At 49.0% G+C, this 18,469-nt stretch overlaps 1 protein-coding gene across 1 annotated transcript in view; it reads left to right on the forward strand.

Annotated features, from left to right (window-relative positions):
• PYGM (glycogen phosphorylase, muscle associated) overlaps positions 1-18,469 on the forward strand; it is a 162,945-nt gene that overhangs the window by 43,039 nt on the left and 101,437 nt on the right. The window contains exon 6 of the mRNA XM_078660477.1: positions 3,256-3,367. Coding sequence (XP_078516603.1) covers positions 3,256-3,367 — 112 coding nt within the window. The remainder of the gene's footprint in view (positions 1-3,255; positions 3,368-18,469) is intronic.

Raw genomic sequence — 18,469 nt, forward strand, 5'->3', positions numbered from 1 at the left:
CTACCCCTCGGTTCCAGTTCTGAGTTCTTTCCTGTCCAAAGGAGGGAGTGCAATACGGAGTACTCGAATGGCTGCTGAGCTACAGGGCTGATAGTTTAGATAGCCAGTCTTGCAGCGGTGAGTGTACACCACATGAAGTCTGCAGATCTTGCTGGAGGGCTGTGGGACCGTCCATGGCCTGCCCTGCTAAGAGAGGGGCTGGAGTTCCTGACCCTCTGGGATTCCTTCAAGATGCGAAGCCCAGCTGCTGCACCTAGAGTGTGGGGAGCCCAGAATGAGTGAAGTGAACTGGGGAATTTAACTAGTGCTGACCAGAGTCTGGAGAGGGTCTCCTGGCCTCCTTACCAACTGTGCAGAAGATTCTTCTGTCCTTGTTGAAACACGCTTCTAATGTTAAATTAAATCTATTCTCGGGTGCCAAGGTTTCTTGTGTGCAACTGGAAAAGACCACGAACTTCAGTCCTGGAACAACTATTAGTGTGAGCTAACACTGATTGTTTCCTTGGGTGCTGACCAGTGTAACGCTTATGTCCCAGAGGGTACTCTAATAAACCCAAGTAATAATCTAAACTTCACCAAAAATATTCAGTTTGTAATGCACTATTAATGTCAATTCATACATCCCAATTCTTTCATCATTCTCTTTTAAAAATAGATTGTGCAAATCCATTACTGTTTCCTTCAGCTCAATGCATTTCAGAAAGTTTGGCCCTTTGCCAGGAGGCTGTTGTAAACCTTCTCTCTTGCTAAATGAAACACCTACACTGCCCCTAGGAACAACCATCCAATGTTTTTTTTTTGAAGCACTAACCTCCTAAATAGACTTGTGTTTTCATCTCGGTTACGAACCATCAGTGAGTGAGGATCAGAACACACTGATGCAACTATTTGATGCAAGTTGCGCTAAGCTCTAAAAATAAATTAAGTGCTTTTCTGGTCACTGTGCTTATTCCTGGATTATGGCAGCAAACCACCTTAATGACGCAAGCTTTTCTTACGCTCCAGCCAGCCTTGATACTGACTGATGGAAAGCCTTTGAAGCCGAGATTGGACATTAAAGGTCAATCATGAGGGAAACATTCAAGAAGTCTGAAAGATTTCCTGTCTTCACTTCTCATCCTGCAGAAGATGGCTCAACGGCAGGGTTTTTCTTGCTCTTGCCAGATGCTCATGGAGATTTGCGGTTTAGTGGTCTTGAGAAATGTCGTTAATTTGCCATTTGAAATAGTCATGACAAACTAACTGTTGGATCTGTGGGAAAAGGTTATAAAAGAGGCCCTCACTAGAATGACCAAGTTTGTATATCAGACTAAGAAGGTTCACGAGTGATAGCACCTATCTTATTCACCTGCATCGTACAATTAAGAAAGGGAACAGCTCCCTTTATAGAATGATAACGGAAGGACAGCCCTTAAATGTTTCTCCCCAAGTTTCTTCCATTCCTACATATTGCATTCTGATAGAAGCAGGACTTTCAAATTGTTCAGCCTTGTATCTTCTAACATATAACCTTCAGGAGGTATGGTAGGAAAAAGGTGTAATCTACTAGTTAAATCGTTTCGTATATATACCCAAGTCCTAATCCTGGCTTCGCACTTAACCAAATTGTCCGATCCTGAGTAAACCAGTTAGTCTCCCTCATCTCGGATTCCTCATCTGTAGAAATTGGAAATGGTTTGAAAAGGGCTCATATTAATGTAATCACTATGTTCAATTTAAGCTTGGCCAAAAACCCCAGTGCTTTAAATATGCTCACATTTGGACTGACAGAAATGCCTCCTCGAAGATTCAAAGAGCGAAAAAAAGAATTATCGAGTGACGAACCCCTTGCTAGATCCGCTGGTCCTCAATAAATGGTTCACCAGAAACTCAAAATTGTAATTTTACTCATCAATCAAGATCCCTCCCATAGCTCATTACCTCTTAGGAGTGCCTATGTCCACATCCTAGTAGGAAAGAAACATAAGTACTCTTAAAAAAGAGAACTATATTCCGCTGTTCATTTGCACTGACTTCTGCTTCGATTGGTTTCGCCATATTTGGCTGGTATTTTCAACTGAGGCATTTTTTACACTTATCCTGCCTTATGCGATTGGATAAAAAAAAGCATTTGCTGAGAAGGGAAAAGCATGAGTTGACTCGCAAGGACCTGGAAAGTATAATTTGTTGGCCGGCCCCCTTGATGTTGCACTCCTTGTAATCTGCCAGTGCTTTTCATGCAGGAATTTAGCCTAGATGATGTAGTGAGTGAAGTGCAGAGACTCTCTCAATTGCTAGATTCCTGTATCATTCTTCACTAGCCTTCCGCTCATCCCCATTTCCTGTGTTCCCAGGACACATGAGCAGCTGCAGCTAATAATAGAACAACTGTCCTTTCAAAAATAAATTGACCTTTTAGCACCATCTGCATGAAAGACTGAAACTTCGTTCTGGGTCCTAATATCATTTGATTGGTAGAATGTTCATCCTCCAAATGAAAGCAATCTTCAACATTAACAAAGCATAAAAAAACATGATCCAGATATTTTATTTTCAAAACCTCCATGTGAGGCAGTCTGATTTCTTTTTTTTTTTTTTTTTACTTTTATTTTATTGAAATATATATATTAATTAAATGTATATGTATTTATTTTTATCACGCCTGCCAATTAAAAAAAAAACAGAACAGATTCCACTTCAACGTTCCATATTGTGTTCATCTTTTGAGTTCTACACCACTTGTGAATTTAAATTTCTGTCTTGAAAAGTAGCTCTTATGACACAGAAAAGTCTCATAGTGCCATGGGCAGCAGGTCAACTCTCCCAGATTCCATGGCAATTGAGGCTCAAAGTTTATCAGACAGACAAGACCGTTTTGTTTGTTGTGCATTTTCTGGCTTTGCTGCCTTTCTGGAGTTCACAGGTAAGGTGGCCCGTCTTTAGATCATGCCATGATCTATGATTTCCATCATGCTTTAAAAGGAATAAAGGTGGTGCTTGGCGCACCATGACTTTTATCCCTTCCCGGATATAATGAAGAATTGCTGGAGGAAGTTTTGTTTTTTCTTACTGACCGAAAAGCTGCACTAGTATTTTAAAACTAGATGGTCTGTTTTGTGATGTATAACATATATTTGTGTATTGATTATCGAGTCATGTGATGTGTGGCAGTTACACTTCAGAGACCTTTATTAGTCTGAAATGTTCTTCAGTTCTGGTTATCCCCCTGTAACTCAACTGACGGTAACCAGCTTCTTTTCTGGTTTTCTTCCACAGGTGGTCCTTGCCCTGCCTTATGACACTCCTATCCCCGGGTATAAGAACAACACTGTGAACACCATGAGGCTGTGGTCAGCCAAGGCCCCAAATGAGTTCAACTTGAAGGACTGTGAGTGTGTCCACCTCTTCACCTGTCTGAAGTTGATGTTTTTGCAAAGACTTGTTTATTGCACATGTCCAAGTCGATACATTGATAAAAAAACAAGCATGTGGGTCAGAGTGAGTTCCCTAACTAAAAACAATAGTATTCATACTTGTACGAGGCAAGAGAGTGAGCTTGATATACATTTACACAGTGCACTCTTGGGAAGCGAGGGTAAGTGATGCTCTCTTCAGAGAATACAGTAGTGCAAGTCAAATAAAAATGAGACTTTACAGGAATACAAGTCATACTTGAAGTACATATGTCATAAAGACAAGAAGCAGGCTTGGAGACCGTGCCTAGATACCCTCAACGGTGACAAGAAGTGCTCTCCAAATCTACTGATTGATTGATTGAGAAAGAGTCTTGCAAGATTCAGTGAAAAAAAGCTTTGTGGTCAATTCCCTGTCTCTGAAGCCCTATTCAGAACACTAGAATAGACGATGGAACCAGAGATGAGATTAGTTGTATTCAGGCATATTGCCACCTCCCTTATCTAATAACTGCTGTGACTCGTTAAACAAAGTTGTGACACCCTCTAATAATGTTCAGGCACCTAATGGTACTCCGTGTTCTTCCTCTGATTCATTACAAATAAAACTGATCAGACATGACTGCACTCAACTTACAATACTAAGTCTATGGCGTTACTGTTATTGCAACAGAATTTGGGCATACAGTGTTACTGTAAATACTAATGCAGAGATTTTAAAGCAAAAAATAGAGAAACGTGCTACTTAACCCATCGCTAATGAACAAAATGCTGATATCAACTAAAAACTAACAGAATTCAATAAGCGCCTCCACTCCAATTACAAATAAAGTAGCTCCAACTAAAACTATTCATTTAAAGAAACCTTTCTCTACTGTCAATGGTTAAATGAAAAATTGAAGAGGGAGAATAATTCTTAAAAAATCCAGAAAAGAACTAGAGGAAACATTACAGAGAAGGAGACAAAAACCTGTACATCCAGTGCATGCGTAAATATAACAACATGATTAGGTAGCTAAACATATTATTCTTCCAATACCCTGACAGCAGGCAACGATCATAGTGAAGTTTAAAAAAAAGTTAAGCTATGCTTGAAGTCTGTAGCAACTGGAAATGAGATGAGACACCTGGTCGAGAATATCTTCTATTTTATTTTTAAATAGATGGAAAAGATTCAACAAGAATTTAAACATGCCACATTTCACCATTGTATTGAGAGTCCTGTCAACAATTATGCTGCTTTAGAGTTTATTTCAACACCTTTCTATCAAAGAAGTAAGTGAAGGTTCGAGGCATGTGGGCTGCTAAATTCATATCTTAGCATTAGATCGCCGCCTAGTGTTGGGCTCGGATGATTGCACATTGTTGTCCTGGAAGAGTCTTCGAAGTATCCTGAGATAGGTGGCTCCTCCCCTGGACTACAGTGCGCATGGGCATCGGCTCCATCCCCAGATTGTTTTTTTCCGCCATTGGGTTCGGATGTGGTTTCGACGTCTTACTGTCGGAACCAAGTAAAACTATCTTTTACCGGCCAAAAGGCCTCGATTTTCTTGCGTCGGTATTGTCTGCGCTCGGTCTCGAGTCTTCCGTCTCTTGAAGCCGGAATAAGCGGAGTTTTCTTCGCTTCCTGAACTTTGAGGCCTTCTCATCGCGACACGACAGCAAGCCTTTACGGACATGGAGCGGAGCCCGTTCAAGTACTGCCCGCTCTGTGGGTCTAAGTACCCACACATCGATCTACACCCTGTGTGTAACAAGTGCCTTTCACCGGACCACGACGACGGCAAGTGCAAGGCCTGTGCACAGTTCCGCTCCAAGAAAACTCTCAAGCTTCGGCGCGCGGTGCGCTTGGAAGCTAGGCAAGCGGCCCCGGATCCGGAGAACATCTTCGGCGACCCGGAAGAGGAGGTCCAGGGTCACCTTCTACAAATCTCCCCCTCACAGTCGGAGGTCGAGGCGGATCCGGGTGACGACGACGGAGTCGCGGGTCCGGTCCTCGAGTACGTCGAAGAGGTAGGAGACGACGATGAAATTTATGGGGCCGCGGCGGACAGCTCTGCGGACGAGCTCTGCCCCGAAAGTTTCGAGGACGACCGGGACACGGGATCGCCTGTCGGCCTTACCCTGGACCCGTTGCCGCAAGCCACAGCCCCGCCTTCAGGCCCGGCTTCGGACTCACTTGCTGGGCACGATGTTTCGAAACCGAAACTGAAACCGTCGGGGTCGTCAACACCTAAAATGGCCGACCCGAAATCGAAACTGAAACCAAAGGACTCGAGTGTTCCTAAGATGGCTGCCGTGCCTGTGAAGAAGTCGGTGCCCGTCACCCCGTCGGCTCCGTCGACCTCCGGTCCGCAGAAGCCGAGGAAGTCGGTCGATTCCGACGCTCCGAAATCGAAGCCGACGCCCGATGAAGGGGCCCCCAAGAAGGATAGTCGGCTCGGATCAACGGCTCCGGCGCCGTCCAAGCCCGCCAAGGTCGGCTCCAAAGAGGCTACGCCCAAGAAGTCGGCGCCCCGGCCTCAAGATTCGGAGGACCCGAAGAAGGTTTCCGCGCCCAAACCGCACAAGGCCCGCGAAGGCGTCGGATCCGAGGGACCGCTCAAAGCATCCTTGTCGGCGACAAAACCAACTGGCAGTGTACCGTCCCCTATTGCGGAGTCACTGCAGAGAATCAGGGAGAAGGCCCTTGCTCCATCGGCTCCGATGCCATCACCGCAGCCGCAAAAGGACGCTCCGGCTAAGCCTTCGGGGAAACTCCTTTTTCTCTTGCCACCTAAGGAGGCGCCGAAAGCGTTTTCGACGAAATCGGCTCCGAAGCAGGTTTCCTCACTGCCAGACCCTCTTCCACGTCGTGTACTCGAATCGGTGGACGATTCAGAGCATTTCATCGATGCTGCCACCGGCAAGCTGACCCTCTATAAACGGAAGATCACTTCGGAGCCGGTGGACCCCTACGTCATCCCGTTGAAGAAGAAGAGGGTGCCCCTTGACGCCGTAGGCCTCACGGAGCCGATTCAGCCTCCTCCAAGACGGAGCCCTACTCCCTCCCCAGAACACTCTGTGGGTGAGGAAGATGATGAGGATGAACAGTACAATTTCCCCATCGATGACCCTGATGTACAACCAGATTCATACGACGACTCTGGTGACCAAAACACCCAGGGGGCGGGCCAAGACCCGCAGACCTTTAATGCACGTGCATCCCCGACTGAGGACTCAGCAGGATTTCATGCACTAATTGAACGGGCGGCGGCCAATCATGATGTGGACATGCATGCCGACCCGGTTGAGGAAGACTTCCTTTTTGACACCTTTGCCATATCTGAGAGGACAGTAAAAACACTTCCTATGCTGAAAGGTGTTCTCAAACATGCTGGAGACATTTTTAAGGAGCCTACGAGGGCTAGAGTGGTCAACCCTCGCATTGAAAAGAAGTACAGGCCTGCTCCTGCGGACCCCGTCTACATCCGGGGACAGTTGCCACTGGACTCTCTTGTGGTTGCCAATGCCAGGAAACGTGCCAACTCCCAGACAACGGGTGAAGCTCCTCCCCCGGACAAGGAGTCCAAAGTGCTTGAGGCAGGAGGCAAAAGAGTGGCTGCACAGGCGGCAAACTTTTGGCGCATCGCAAATACACAGGCGCTCCTGGCGCGTTATGATAGGGCGCACTACGACACCCTAGAACAAATTATACAACACCTGCCCCCACAGTTCCAAGAAGGCACCAAGATGCTTATTGAGGAAGGGAAGCTAATATCAAACGCAGCCATCAAGTGTGCACTTGACGCTGCGGACACAGCTGCTAGGGCTATCAACACTAGCGTTATGCTGAGAAGACAAGCCTGGCTCCGCATCTCAGGGTTCAAGCAGGATATTCAGACGACAATTCTGAATCAGCCGGTCAATCCTGATAGTCTGTTTGGTCCGGATGTTGACACCACCTTAGAGAAGATAAAGAAGGACACGGAAACTGCTAAATCTATGGGGGCTCTGCAGTCCCAACAGTTTCGTGGCGGCAATTTTCGTCGCTCAGGTGCACGTGGAGTCACCAGAGGACAGATGGGTCAACAATCCCAGTTCTCCAAAGGTGGGGCGCAAGCCTCGTTCACTAAGCAGACCAAGGGAGGTTATAGGAACAACAGCAACAGAGGTCGCGGCAGAGGAAACAACAGCTCCCGCACCTCTACTCCGAGCAAACAGTGACTCTCTGTCACTGCCCCCCGACCACCTAACACCTGTCGGGGGGAGACTGCAGCAGTTCCTGCCCGTCTGGAGAAACATCACCACAGACAGGTGGGTGCGACAATTAGTTCAGTATGGTTATTGCCTAGAGTTGAAGTCCACTCCACCCAACATCCCACCAAGGCAAAGGCCTATGTCCGCAGAGCACTTGCACTTATTGCAGCAGGAAGTAGTGGCGATGCTGCAAAAAGGCGCAATCGAGCTCGTGCCGGTGGGGGAGGAAGGCACAGGGGTATATTCCCTGTACTTCCTTATTCCAAAGAAGGACGGTTCTCTCAGGCCCATTCTCGATCTACGTCCCCTCAACCTGTACATACTATCGGAACATTTCCACATGCTTACACTGCAGCAGATTCTTCCCTTGCTAAACCAGGGAGACTTCTTAGCAACCTTAGATCTCAAGGATGCTTATTTCCATATTCCACTACACCCGTCACACAGGAAATATCTCAGGTTCACTATTCAAGGCAGGCACTACCAGTTCAAAGTCCTACCCTTCGGAGTCACAACAGCCCCGAGGGTGTTCACCAAGTGTCTAGCGACAGTGGCGGCGCACCTCAGGAGGCAGAATATCCATGTCTACCCCTACCTAGACGACTGGCTCGTACAAGCCAAGTCGGAGCAACAGTGCGCCGCAGACATGTCGACTACAATTCGCCTGCTTCACGATCTGGGTTTCTCCCTGAACTACCCAAAATCGCATCTCCAGCCGGCACATGTCCGGCAGTTCCTGGGTGCTACGATCAACACCCTGACAGCCATGGCTCAGCCAAACCAAGTCAGAATCGACAGCATTCAGTCGCTGATCCAACGATTCAGACCACAACACTCCCTGCCAGCGAGAGTGTTCATGCAGTTGATAGGCATGATGGCCTCCTGCATCTTCATAGTCCCTCACGCACGGTTGCATATGCGCCCGCTCCAGGAGTGCTTAGCGAATCAGTGGACACAGGCTCGTGGGCAATTGACAGACCTAGTGTTGGTTACCAGTCGGGCATACGACTCTCTGCATTGGTGGACTCCACACAACCTTTGCAAGGGCCGACTGTTCCAAGAGCCTGTGCCGCAGATTATCCTGACAACGGACGCATCTCTCCAGGGATGGGGAGCTCATGTGCTCACTTACACAGTGCAGGGACTATGGACGACGCAGCAACAGAAGATGCACATCAACTATCTGGAACTGATGGCAATCTTCATGGCGCTCAAGTCCTTCATTGTACATCTGAGCAACAAGGTCGTGCTAGTCCGGACGGACAACATGACCGCGATGTACTACATTCAAAAGCAGGGAGGCACCCACTCGCCACAGCTGTCTCATCTGGCTCAGAGCATGTGGAAGTGGGCCATTCAGAGGAACATCTTCCTCATGGCAGAACACCTCCCGGGCAAGGACAATCAGATGGCGGATCTGCTCAGCAGATACAGCCATCAGATGCACGAGTGGGAGATACACCCTTCTGTTCTCCACCCGTTCTTCCAAAAGTGGGGTCATCCGGAGATAGACCTGTTCGCAACAAAGGAGAACGCAAAATGCCGACTCTTTGCCGCCAGGTTCCCTCACCCACAGTCGCAGGGGAATGCGATATGGATGAACTGGTCAGGCAAATTTGCATACGCTTTTCCGCCAGCCCCTCTAATACCGCTGGTCGCAAGAAAGCTAAGGCAGCACTCCATGACTCTCGTCCTGGTTGCTCCAACGTGGGCGCGCCAAGCTTGGTACACCACGTTCCTCGAACTCTCGGTGGTGCCGCATCAAAGACTGCGCCTCACACCCAGTCTTTTGACGCAGAACCATGGAGACATTCAGCATCCAGATCCACGACAGCTCAACCTGGCGATCTGGCTCCTGAAGTCCTAGAGTTTGGATACCTTAACCTACCTCCAGAATGCATGAGTATCATCAAGGAGGCGAGGAAACCTACTACTAGAGCATGCTATGCTGCTAAGTGGAAGCGTTTTGTCATCTACTGTACGTCCAATGACATCAACCCGCTAGATGCATCTATTCCCAACATCATCTGTTATCTGTTACATCTCTACAAGTGCAATCTGGCGTACACTTCCATTAGGATACATCTCTCAGCCATAGCGGCTTATCTTCAGAACAGGCAGCACCTCTCTGTCTTCAGGGTGCCCGCCATTAAAGCCTTCCTTGAAGGTCTGAAGAGAGTCATTCCCCCAAGGACTCCACCAGCTCCGGTGTGGAACCTCAACGTCGTTCTCACCAGACTGATGGGGCCACCATTTGAGCCACTGCACTCGTGTGAGCTCCAATTCCTTACGTGGAAAGTGGCTTTTCTGATAGCTATTACGTCTCTGAGGCGTGTCAGTGAGCTGCAAGCGCTCACCATACAAGAGCCGTTCATTCAAATTCACCCAAATAGGGTGGTGCTACGCACTAACCCTAAATTCCTTCCTAAGGTGGTGTCACAGTTTCATCTTAATCAAACTATTGACTTGCCAGCATTCTTTCAAAACCCGCAAACGGTGGCGGAAAGAATGCTCCATACCTTAGATGTACGGAGGGCGTTGATGTACTACATAGACAGAACACAACCCTTTAGAAAGACAAAACAACTCTTTGTTGCCTTCGCACCACAACACAAAGGCAACCCAATTTCTAAAGCAGGGATAGCCAGGTGGATTGTTAAGTGCATCCAGATATGTTATCAGAAAGCCAAGCGCACTTTAACAATACCCCCCAGAGCGCACTCCACACGCAAACTGGGGGCATCCATGGCTTTCCTAGGGAACATTCCTTTAGAGGATATTTGCAGAGCAGCCACGTGGGTCACACCACATACCTTCACAAAACACTACTGTGTTGATGTGCATTCCAAGCAGCAAGCAGCTGTAGGACAGGCTGTTCTCAAGACACTTTTTCAGGTTTCTGCAGCTGGCACGGGCAACCGCCGCTGATGGAGGGACTGCTATGTATTCTATGCTAAGATATGAATTTAGCAGCCCACATGCCTCGAACTGAATATGCTACTTACCAGTATGCATCTGTTCTTGGCATGTAGGGCTGCTAACATTCATATCGCCCGCCCTCCTCCCCGGTGCCTGTCGCAGCTGCAGATATACTATTGTATTTATTCATTAGCATGGACATCCTTTACACTTTCACTCCATCTCCTGCCACAATGGCGAAAAACAATCTGGGGATGGAGCCGATGCCCATGCGCACTGTAGTCCAGGGGAGGAGCCACCTATCTCAGGATACTTCGAAGACTCTTCCAGGACAACAATGTGCAATCATCCGAGCCCAACACTAGGCGGCGATCTAATGCTAAGATATGAATGTTAGCAGCCCTACATGCCAAGAACAGATGCATACTGGTAAGTAGCATATTCATTATAGAGTATATGAGAACCTCAGCCGCCATTCTTAGACACCTGCCTGACACTACTGACCAGGAAATCAGACTTTCAATTGCTCCTATAGTTGCAGATATACTAAACGCAACATTTTGTGCAGAACATTTCCAGACCCTTTAAAATATATATATTCCACACTATTCTGGAAATAACTAATTTAGACACCAATGACTTCACCAAGTTTATACCGATGTCTGTACTTCCCTATCCTTCAAGACTCTTACAGAAGGCAGTAACTGGGCAACTATAACAAACACAACAAACAGTAGAGCATTTACAGTTATTAAAACCAGTCTGGCATAGTGTCACACTGCAGATGGGAATTGAGTCTGTTAGACAGTATTCGCAATTGATGTTTTAGGAGTTATAGCATGTGAGGATGTGGCCCCAGAGCTACATTTGGAACCATTGAGTGGAAGCTGCTCTTGAATCATGTTATGCTTTAACATAACATGAAATCTGTAAACGTAATAGCTCCTCCCTTGTATGCAGAAAGCAAGCAGTCCAAATAGGAAACCTCAGATCATACTTCAGCCTGGTTAAATGGGGTGTACCTCAAGGCGTGCTATTATTCTTCTTCCTATCTATATGTGAGCCCATTGTATGTATTGTATGGTATTTGTGTAGCGCAAACCTAGTTAAAAGGCAGTGGAGTGCCGTACAGGGTCAAAGGTGTGCACAAAGGCAATGTAGCTGGGTTCTGGAAGTAGAAGCATACTGGTTCGAGGCATGTGGGCTGCTAAATTCATATCTTTTGCATTAGATCGCCGCCTAGTGTTGGGTCCGGATGATCGCACATTGTTGTCCTGGAAGAGTCTTCGAAGTATCCTGAGATAGGTGGCTCCTCCCCTGGACTACAGTGCGCATGGGCATCGGCTCCATCCCCAGATTGTTTTTTTCCGCCATTGGGTTCGGATGCGGTCTCGACGGCTCTCTGTCGGAACCGAGAAAAACTAGCTTTTTTATGGCCAAAAGGCCTTATATTCTTACGTCGGTATTGTTTGCGCACGGTCTCGAGTTCTTCCGTCTCTTTGAGTCGGAATCAGCGGAGTCGTTTCACTCTTCGGACATCGAGGCCTTCTCATCGCTACACGACCGCAACTTTTCAGCATGGAGCGGAGTCCGTTTAAGTACTGTCCGCTCTGTGGGTCCAAATACCCACATATCGACGTCCACCCGGTCTGTAACCAATGCCTTTCACCAGACCATAACAAGGACAACTGCAGGGCCTGCGCAAGATTCAGGTCAAAGAAGACACTCAAGCTTCGGCGCGCGGTGCGCCTTGAGGCCAGACAAGCGGCCCCGGATACAGAAAACATCTTCGGCGACCGTGAAGAGGAGGACCAGAGCCATCATCTTCAAATCTCCCCGCCCGAGACGGAGGTCGAGGCGGATCCGGAAGACGACGACTGAGTCGTGGGTCAAGGCCTTGAATACGTCGACGAGGTAGGGGACGTCGAAGAGATTTATGGGGCCGCGGAAGATAGCTCAGGGGATGAGCTATGCCCCGAAGGTTATAAGGACCAGGCTCGGGTCACGGGATCGCCAGTCGGCCTTACCCAAGACCCCGTACCGCAAGCCACGGCCCCGCCTTCAGGCCCGGCCACGGACATACTTGCTACGCAGCCCGTATCGAAACCGAAACTGAAACCAGCGGTATCGACAACATCTAAAATGGCCGACCCGAAATCGAAACCGAAACTTACGGACTCGAGCGTCCCTAAGATGGCGGCCGTTCCACCAAAACCACCTAAACCCGCTGCCTCATCGACTCCGTCGACCACCGGTCCACAGAAGTCGAAGAAAACCGTCGATTCGACGGTGTCAAAATCGGCACCAGAGGAGGTTTCCTCTAAAAAGGGAGTTCGGCACGGGTCAACCGCTGCGACGCCGTCCAAGACCGCCAAAGACAGCGACACGGCTCCGGTTCCGACTGGGACTTCGTTAGTCGGACGCGTGGTGGAGACGGAGCCGGCAAAGTCACACGGATCGAAAGCTGGACCATCACCGCATCGGTCCAAGGACCCTGGGTCGGCGACTGCGGCATCATCGTCCAAGACTCAGAAGGCCCAACAGGACGTCGGATCCGAGGGCAAGGTCAAGACCCCCTCGTCGGCGACAAAGACCGCTGTAAGCGACGCGCCCCCCATCGCCTCTTCACTGCAGAGGATCAGGGAGAAGGCCTCTGCTACATCGGCTCCGATGCCGTCGCCACAAAAGCCGATGGACATTCCAGCAAAGCCTGCGAGTAAACTTCTCTTCCTTCTGCCGCCAAAAGAGGCGCCGAAGGCCTTTTCAACAAAATCGACGCCAAAGAAGTCAGATTCTTCAACGTCTGGAACACTTTCAAGTCGACTACTCGACTCAGAAGAGGATTCTGAGCGTTTCATCGACGCAGACACGGGCAAATTGACCCTTTACAAAAGGCGGATCACTTCTCAGCCAGTGGACTCCTATGTTATCCCCCTAAAGAAGAAAAAGATTGCTCAGGACGCTTCAGCCCTGATGGAACCTATCCAGCCTCCTCCCAGAAGGAGCCCAACACCTTCCCCAGAACACTCTGAGGGTGAGGGGTATGATGAAGATGACCAATACACTTTCCCCATCAATGAACCCGATGCACAGCAGGATTCATATGATGACATAGGTGACCAAGGCACACAAAATGTGGGACAAGACCCACAGCCTTTTAGTGCACGTGCATCCCCAACAGAAGATTCTGCAGGTTTTCATGCACTCATTGAAAGGGCAGCGGCTAATCATGATGTGGACATGCATGCTGACCCAGTAGAAGAAGACTTTCTATTTGACACTTTTTCAGTCTCTGAAAGGACAGTAAAAACACTGCCTATGCTCAAAGGGGTCCTCAAGCATGCTGCGGACATCTTTAAAGAACCTACCAGGGCGAGGGTGGTCAATCCACGTATCGAAAAGAAGTACAGACCAGCACCTGCAGACCCTGCATACATTCGGGGACAGTTGCCGCTGGACTCCCTTGTGGTCGCAAATGCTTGCAAAAGGGCCAACTCCCAAACAACGGGTGAAGCTCCTCCCCCGGATAAGGAGTCAAAAGTGCTAGAGGCAGGGGGCAAAAGGGTAGCTGCGCAGGCTGCCAATTTCTGGCGTATTGCGAACACACAGGCACTCTTGGCACGTTATGATAGGGCGCATTACGACACCCTAGAAGAAGTTATACAACACCTGCCTCCGCAGTTTCAAGAGGGTACCAAACTGCTTATAGAGGAGGGCAAACTAATCTCCAATGCAGCCATAAAGTGTGCACTTGATGCAGCAGACACAGCAGCTAGGGCCATTAACACTAGCGTCATGCTGAGACGACAGGCGTGGCTCCGCATTTCGGGGTTTAAACCGGACATTCAAACAACCATACTCAATCAGCCCGTCAATCCTGATAGACTGTTTGGTCCTGATGTTGACACCACCCTAGAAAAGATTAAGAAAGACACCGAAACTGCTAAGTCTATGGGGGCCCTACAATCACAACAGTTCCGTGGCAACAATTTTCGTCGCTCAGGTGCACGTGGAGTCACCAGAGGACAGATGGGTCAACAGTCACAATTCTCTAGGGGTGGAGCGCAATCCTCGTACCCCAAGCAGAACAAAGGGGGTTACCGAGGAAACAGCACCAGAGGACGTGGCAGAGGAAACAACAACTCCCGCTCCTCTGCCCCAAACAAACAGTGACTCTCTATCACTGCCCCCCGACCATTTAACACCTGTCGGGGGGAGACTACAGCAGTTCCTGCCGGTCTGGAGAAACATCACCACAGACAGGTGGGTGCTACAACTTGTCCAGTACGGTTATTGTCTAGAGTTAAAGTCCACTCCACCCAACATTCCACCAAGGCAACGACATATGTCCGCAGAGCATTTGCACTTATTGCAGCAGGAAGTAGTGGCAATGCTGCAAAAAGGCGCAATCGAGCTCGTGCCAGTGGAGGAGGAGGGCACAGGGGTTTACTCCCTGTACTTCCTTATTCCAAAAAAGGACGGATCTCTCAGACCCATTCTAGACCTGCGTCCCCTCAACCTGTATATACTCTCGGAACATTTCCATATGCTTACACTGCAACAAATTCTTCCCTTGCTGAACCAAGGGGACTTCTTAGCAACCTTAGACCTCAAGGATGCTTATTTCCACATTCCACTACACCAGTCCCACAGAAAATACCTCAGGTTTACTATCCAAGGCAGGCATTATCAGTTCAAGGTCCTACCCTTCGGAGTGACCACGGCCCCGAGGGTGTTTACCAAGTGTCTGGCGACAGTAGCGGCGCACCTCAGGAGGCAGAACATCCATGTCTACCCCTACCTAGACGACTGGCTCGTTCAAGCCAAGTCGGAACGGCAGTGCGCCGCGAACATGTCAACTACCATTCATCTCCTTCACGATCTGGGATTCTCGTTGAACTACCCAAAGTCGCATCTTCAGCCGGCGCATGTCCGGCAGTTTCTAGGTGCGACAATCAATACCCTGACAGCCATGGCTCAGCCAAACCAAGTCAGGATAGACAGCATGCAGGCGTTGATCCAAAAGTTCAGACCACAACACTCGCTTCCAGCGAGAGTGTTCATGCAGTTAGTTGGCATGATGGCCTCCTGCATCTTCATAGTCCCTCACGCACGTCTACATATGCGTCCGCTCCAGGAGTGCTTAGCAAGTCAGTGGACACAGGCCTGGGGACAATTGACAGACCTAGTGTTGGTTACCAGTCGGGCATACGACTCTCTGCATTGGTGGACTCCACACAACCTTTGCAAGGGCTGACTGTTCAGGGAACCAGTGCCACAGATTGTCCTGACAACGGACGCATCTCTCCAGGGATGGGGAGCTCATCTGCTCACTTACACGGTGCAGGGACTATGGACAACGCAGCAACAGAAGATGCACATCAACTATCTAGAACTGATGGCAATCTTCATGGCGCTCAAGTCCTTCATTGTACATCTGTGCAACAAGGTAGTGTTAGTCCGGACGGACAACATGACCGCGATGTACTACATTCAAAAGCAGGGGGGCACCCACTCGCCACAGCTGTCTCATTTGGCTCAGAGCATGTGGAAGTGGGCCATTCAGAGGAACATTTTCCTCATGGCAGAACACCTCCCGGGCAAAGACAATCAGATGGCGGATCTGCTCAGCAGATACAGCCATCAAATGCACGAGTGGGAGCTACACCCATCAGTACTCCACCCATACTTCCAGCAGTGGGGTCATCCGGAGATAGACCTGTTTGCCACAAACGAAAACGCAAAATGCCAACACTTTGCCGCCAGGTTCCCTCACCCACAGTCGCAAGGGAATGCGATATGGATGAACTGGTCAGGCAGATTTGCGTACGCTTTTCCGCCAGCCCCTCTGATACCGCTGGTGGCAAGAAAGCTGAGACAGCACTCGATGTCTCTCATCCTGGTTGCTCCAACGTGGGCGCGCCAAGCATGGTACACCACGTTCCTCGAACTCTCTGTGGTACCGCATCAAAGGCTGCGCCTCACGGCCAGACTTTTGACGCAGAACCATGGAGACATTCAGCATCCAGATCCGCAACAGCTCAACCTGGCGATCTGGCTCCTGAAGTCCTAGAGTTTGGATACCTTCACCTACCTCCAGAATGCATGAACATCATCAAGGAGGCAAGAAAACCAACTACCAGAGCATGCTATGCTGCAAAATGGAAGCGTTTTGTCATTTACTGTACGGCCAATGACATCAACCCGCTAGATGCATCTATCTCTAACATCATTTGCTATCTGTTACATCTTTACAAGTGCAACCTGGCGTACGCTTCCATTCGGATACATCTATCCGCCATAGCAGCTTACCTTCAGAATAGGCAGCATCTCTCTGTCTTCAGGGTGCCTGCCATTAAAGCTTTTCTAGAAGGACTGAAACGAGTCATTCCCCCAAGAACACCACCTGCTCCGGTGTGGAACCTCAATGTAGTCCTCACCAGACTAATGGGACCACCTTTTGAGCCACTACACTCGTGTGAACTGCAGTTCCTAACGTGGAAAGTAGCTTTCCTAATAGCTATTACAACACTGAGGCGTGTTAGTGAGCTGCAAGCGCTCACAATCCAAGAGCCATTCATTCAGATTCATCCAAACAGGGTGGTACTACGTACTAACCCCAAATTCCTTCCCAAAGTGGTGTCACAGTTTCATCTCAACCAAACTATTGACTTGCCAGCATTCTTCCAAAACCCACAAACGGTGGCGGAAAGGATGCTTCATACTTTGGATGTCAGGAGGGCGTTGATGTACTACATTGACAGGACACAACACTTTAGGAAAACAAAACAGCTTTTTGTTGCCTTCTCGCCACAGCACAAGGGCAACCCTATTTCCAAAGCAGGAATAGCCAGGTGGATTGTTAAGTGTATCCAAATATGTTATCAAAAAGCAAAACGTACCTTAACAATACCCCCAAGAGCACACTCCACGCGCAAGTTGGGGGCATCTATGGCTTTCCTGGGGAACATTCCTTTAGAAGACATTTGCAGAGCAGCCACGTGGGTTACACCACATACCTTTACAAAACACTACTGTGTTGATGTACATTCCAAGCAGCAAGCAGCAAGCAGCTGTAGGACAGGCTGTTCTCAAAACACTTTTTCAGGTTTCTGCAGCTGGCACAGGCAACCGCCGCTAATGGAGGGACTGCTATATATTCTATGCAAAAGATATGAATTTAGCAGCCCACATGCCTCGAACTGAATATGCTACTTACCAGTATGCATCTGTTCTTGGCATGTAGGGCTGCTAACATTCATATCGCCCACCCTCCTCCCCGGTGCCTGTCGCAGCTGCAGACATACTCTTGTATTCAATCATTAGCATGGACATCCTTTACACTTTACACTCCATCTCTGCCACAATGGCTAAAAACAATCTGGGGATGGAGCCGATGCCCATGCGCACTGTAGTCCAGGGGAGGAGCCACCTATCTCAGGATACTTCGAAGACTCTTCCAGGACAACAATGTGCGATCATCCGGACCCAACACTAGGCGGCGATCTAATGCAAAAGATATGAATGTTAGCAGCCCTACATGCCAAGAACAGATGCATACTGGTAAGTAGCATATTCATTACTGTATTGCGATGTAGTGTTCTTTAACCCCTTCACTGCAGGGGTGTTTCCCCCCGCTGTGCAGGGGGGCGGCGCGCACAGCGCCCCGGTGCTCATGACGAGCTGAGCTCGTCATGACCGCGCCCGTTTTAATGGAACGCTCAGCACCACAGGGGAATCAGCCCAGCGTGCGAGCGTTCCATTAAATGGGCGCGGTCATGACGAGCTCAGCTCGTCATGAGCACCGGAGCGCCGTGGCACAGGAGGGGTCCAGACTGGATTATGGAAGTGCATTTCCCCCCAGTATGCCCTCTCACGAAGTTACATCACTTTCAGAAAGCTGCTGCTGCTGCACTCCT

The sequence above is a fragment of the Lissotriton helveticus genome, chromosome 9 (genome assembly GCF_964261635.1).
Source record: "Lissotriton helveticus chromosome 9, aLisHel1.1, whole genome shotgun sequence".
Classification (NCBI taxonomy): Eukaryota; Metazoa; Chordata; class Amphibia; order Caudata; family Salamandridae; genus Lissotriton; species Lissotriton helveticus.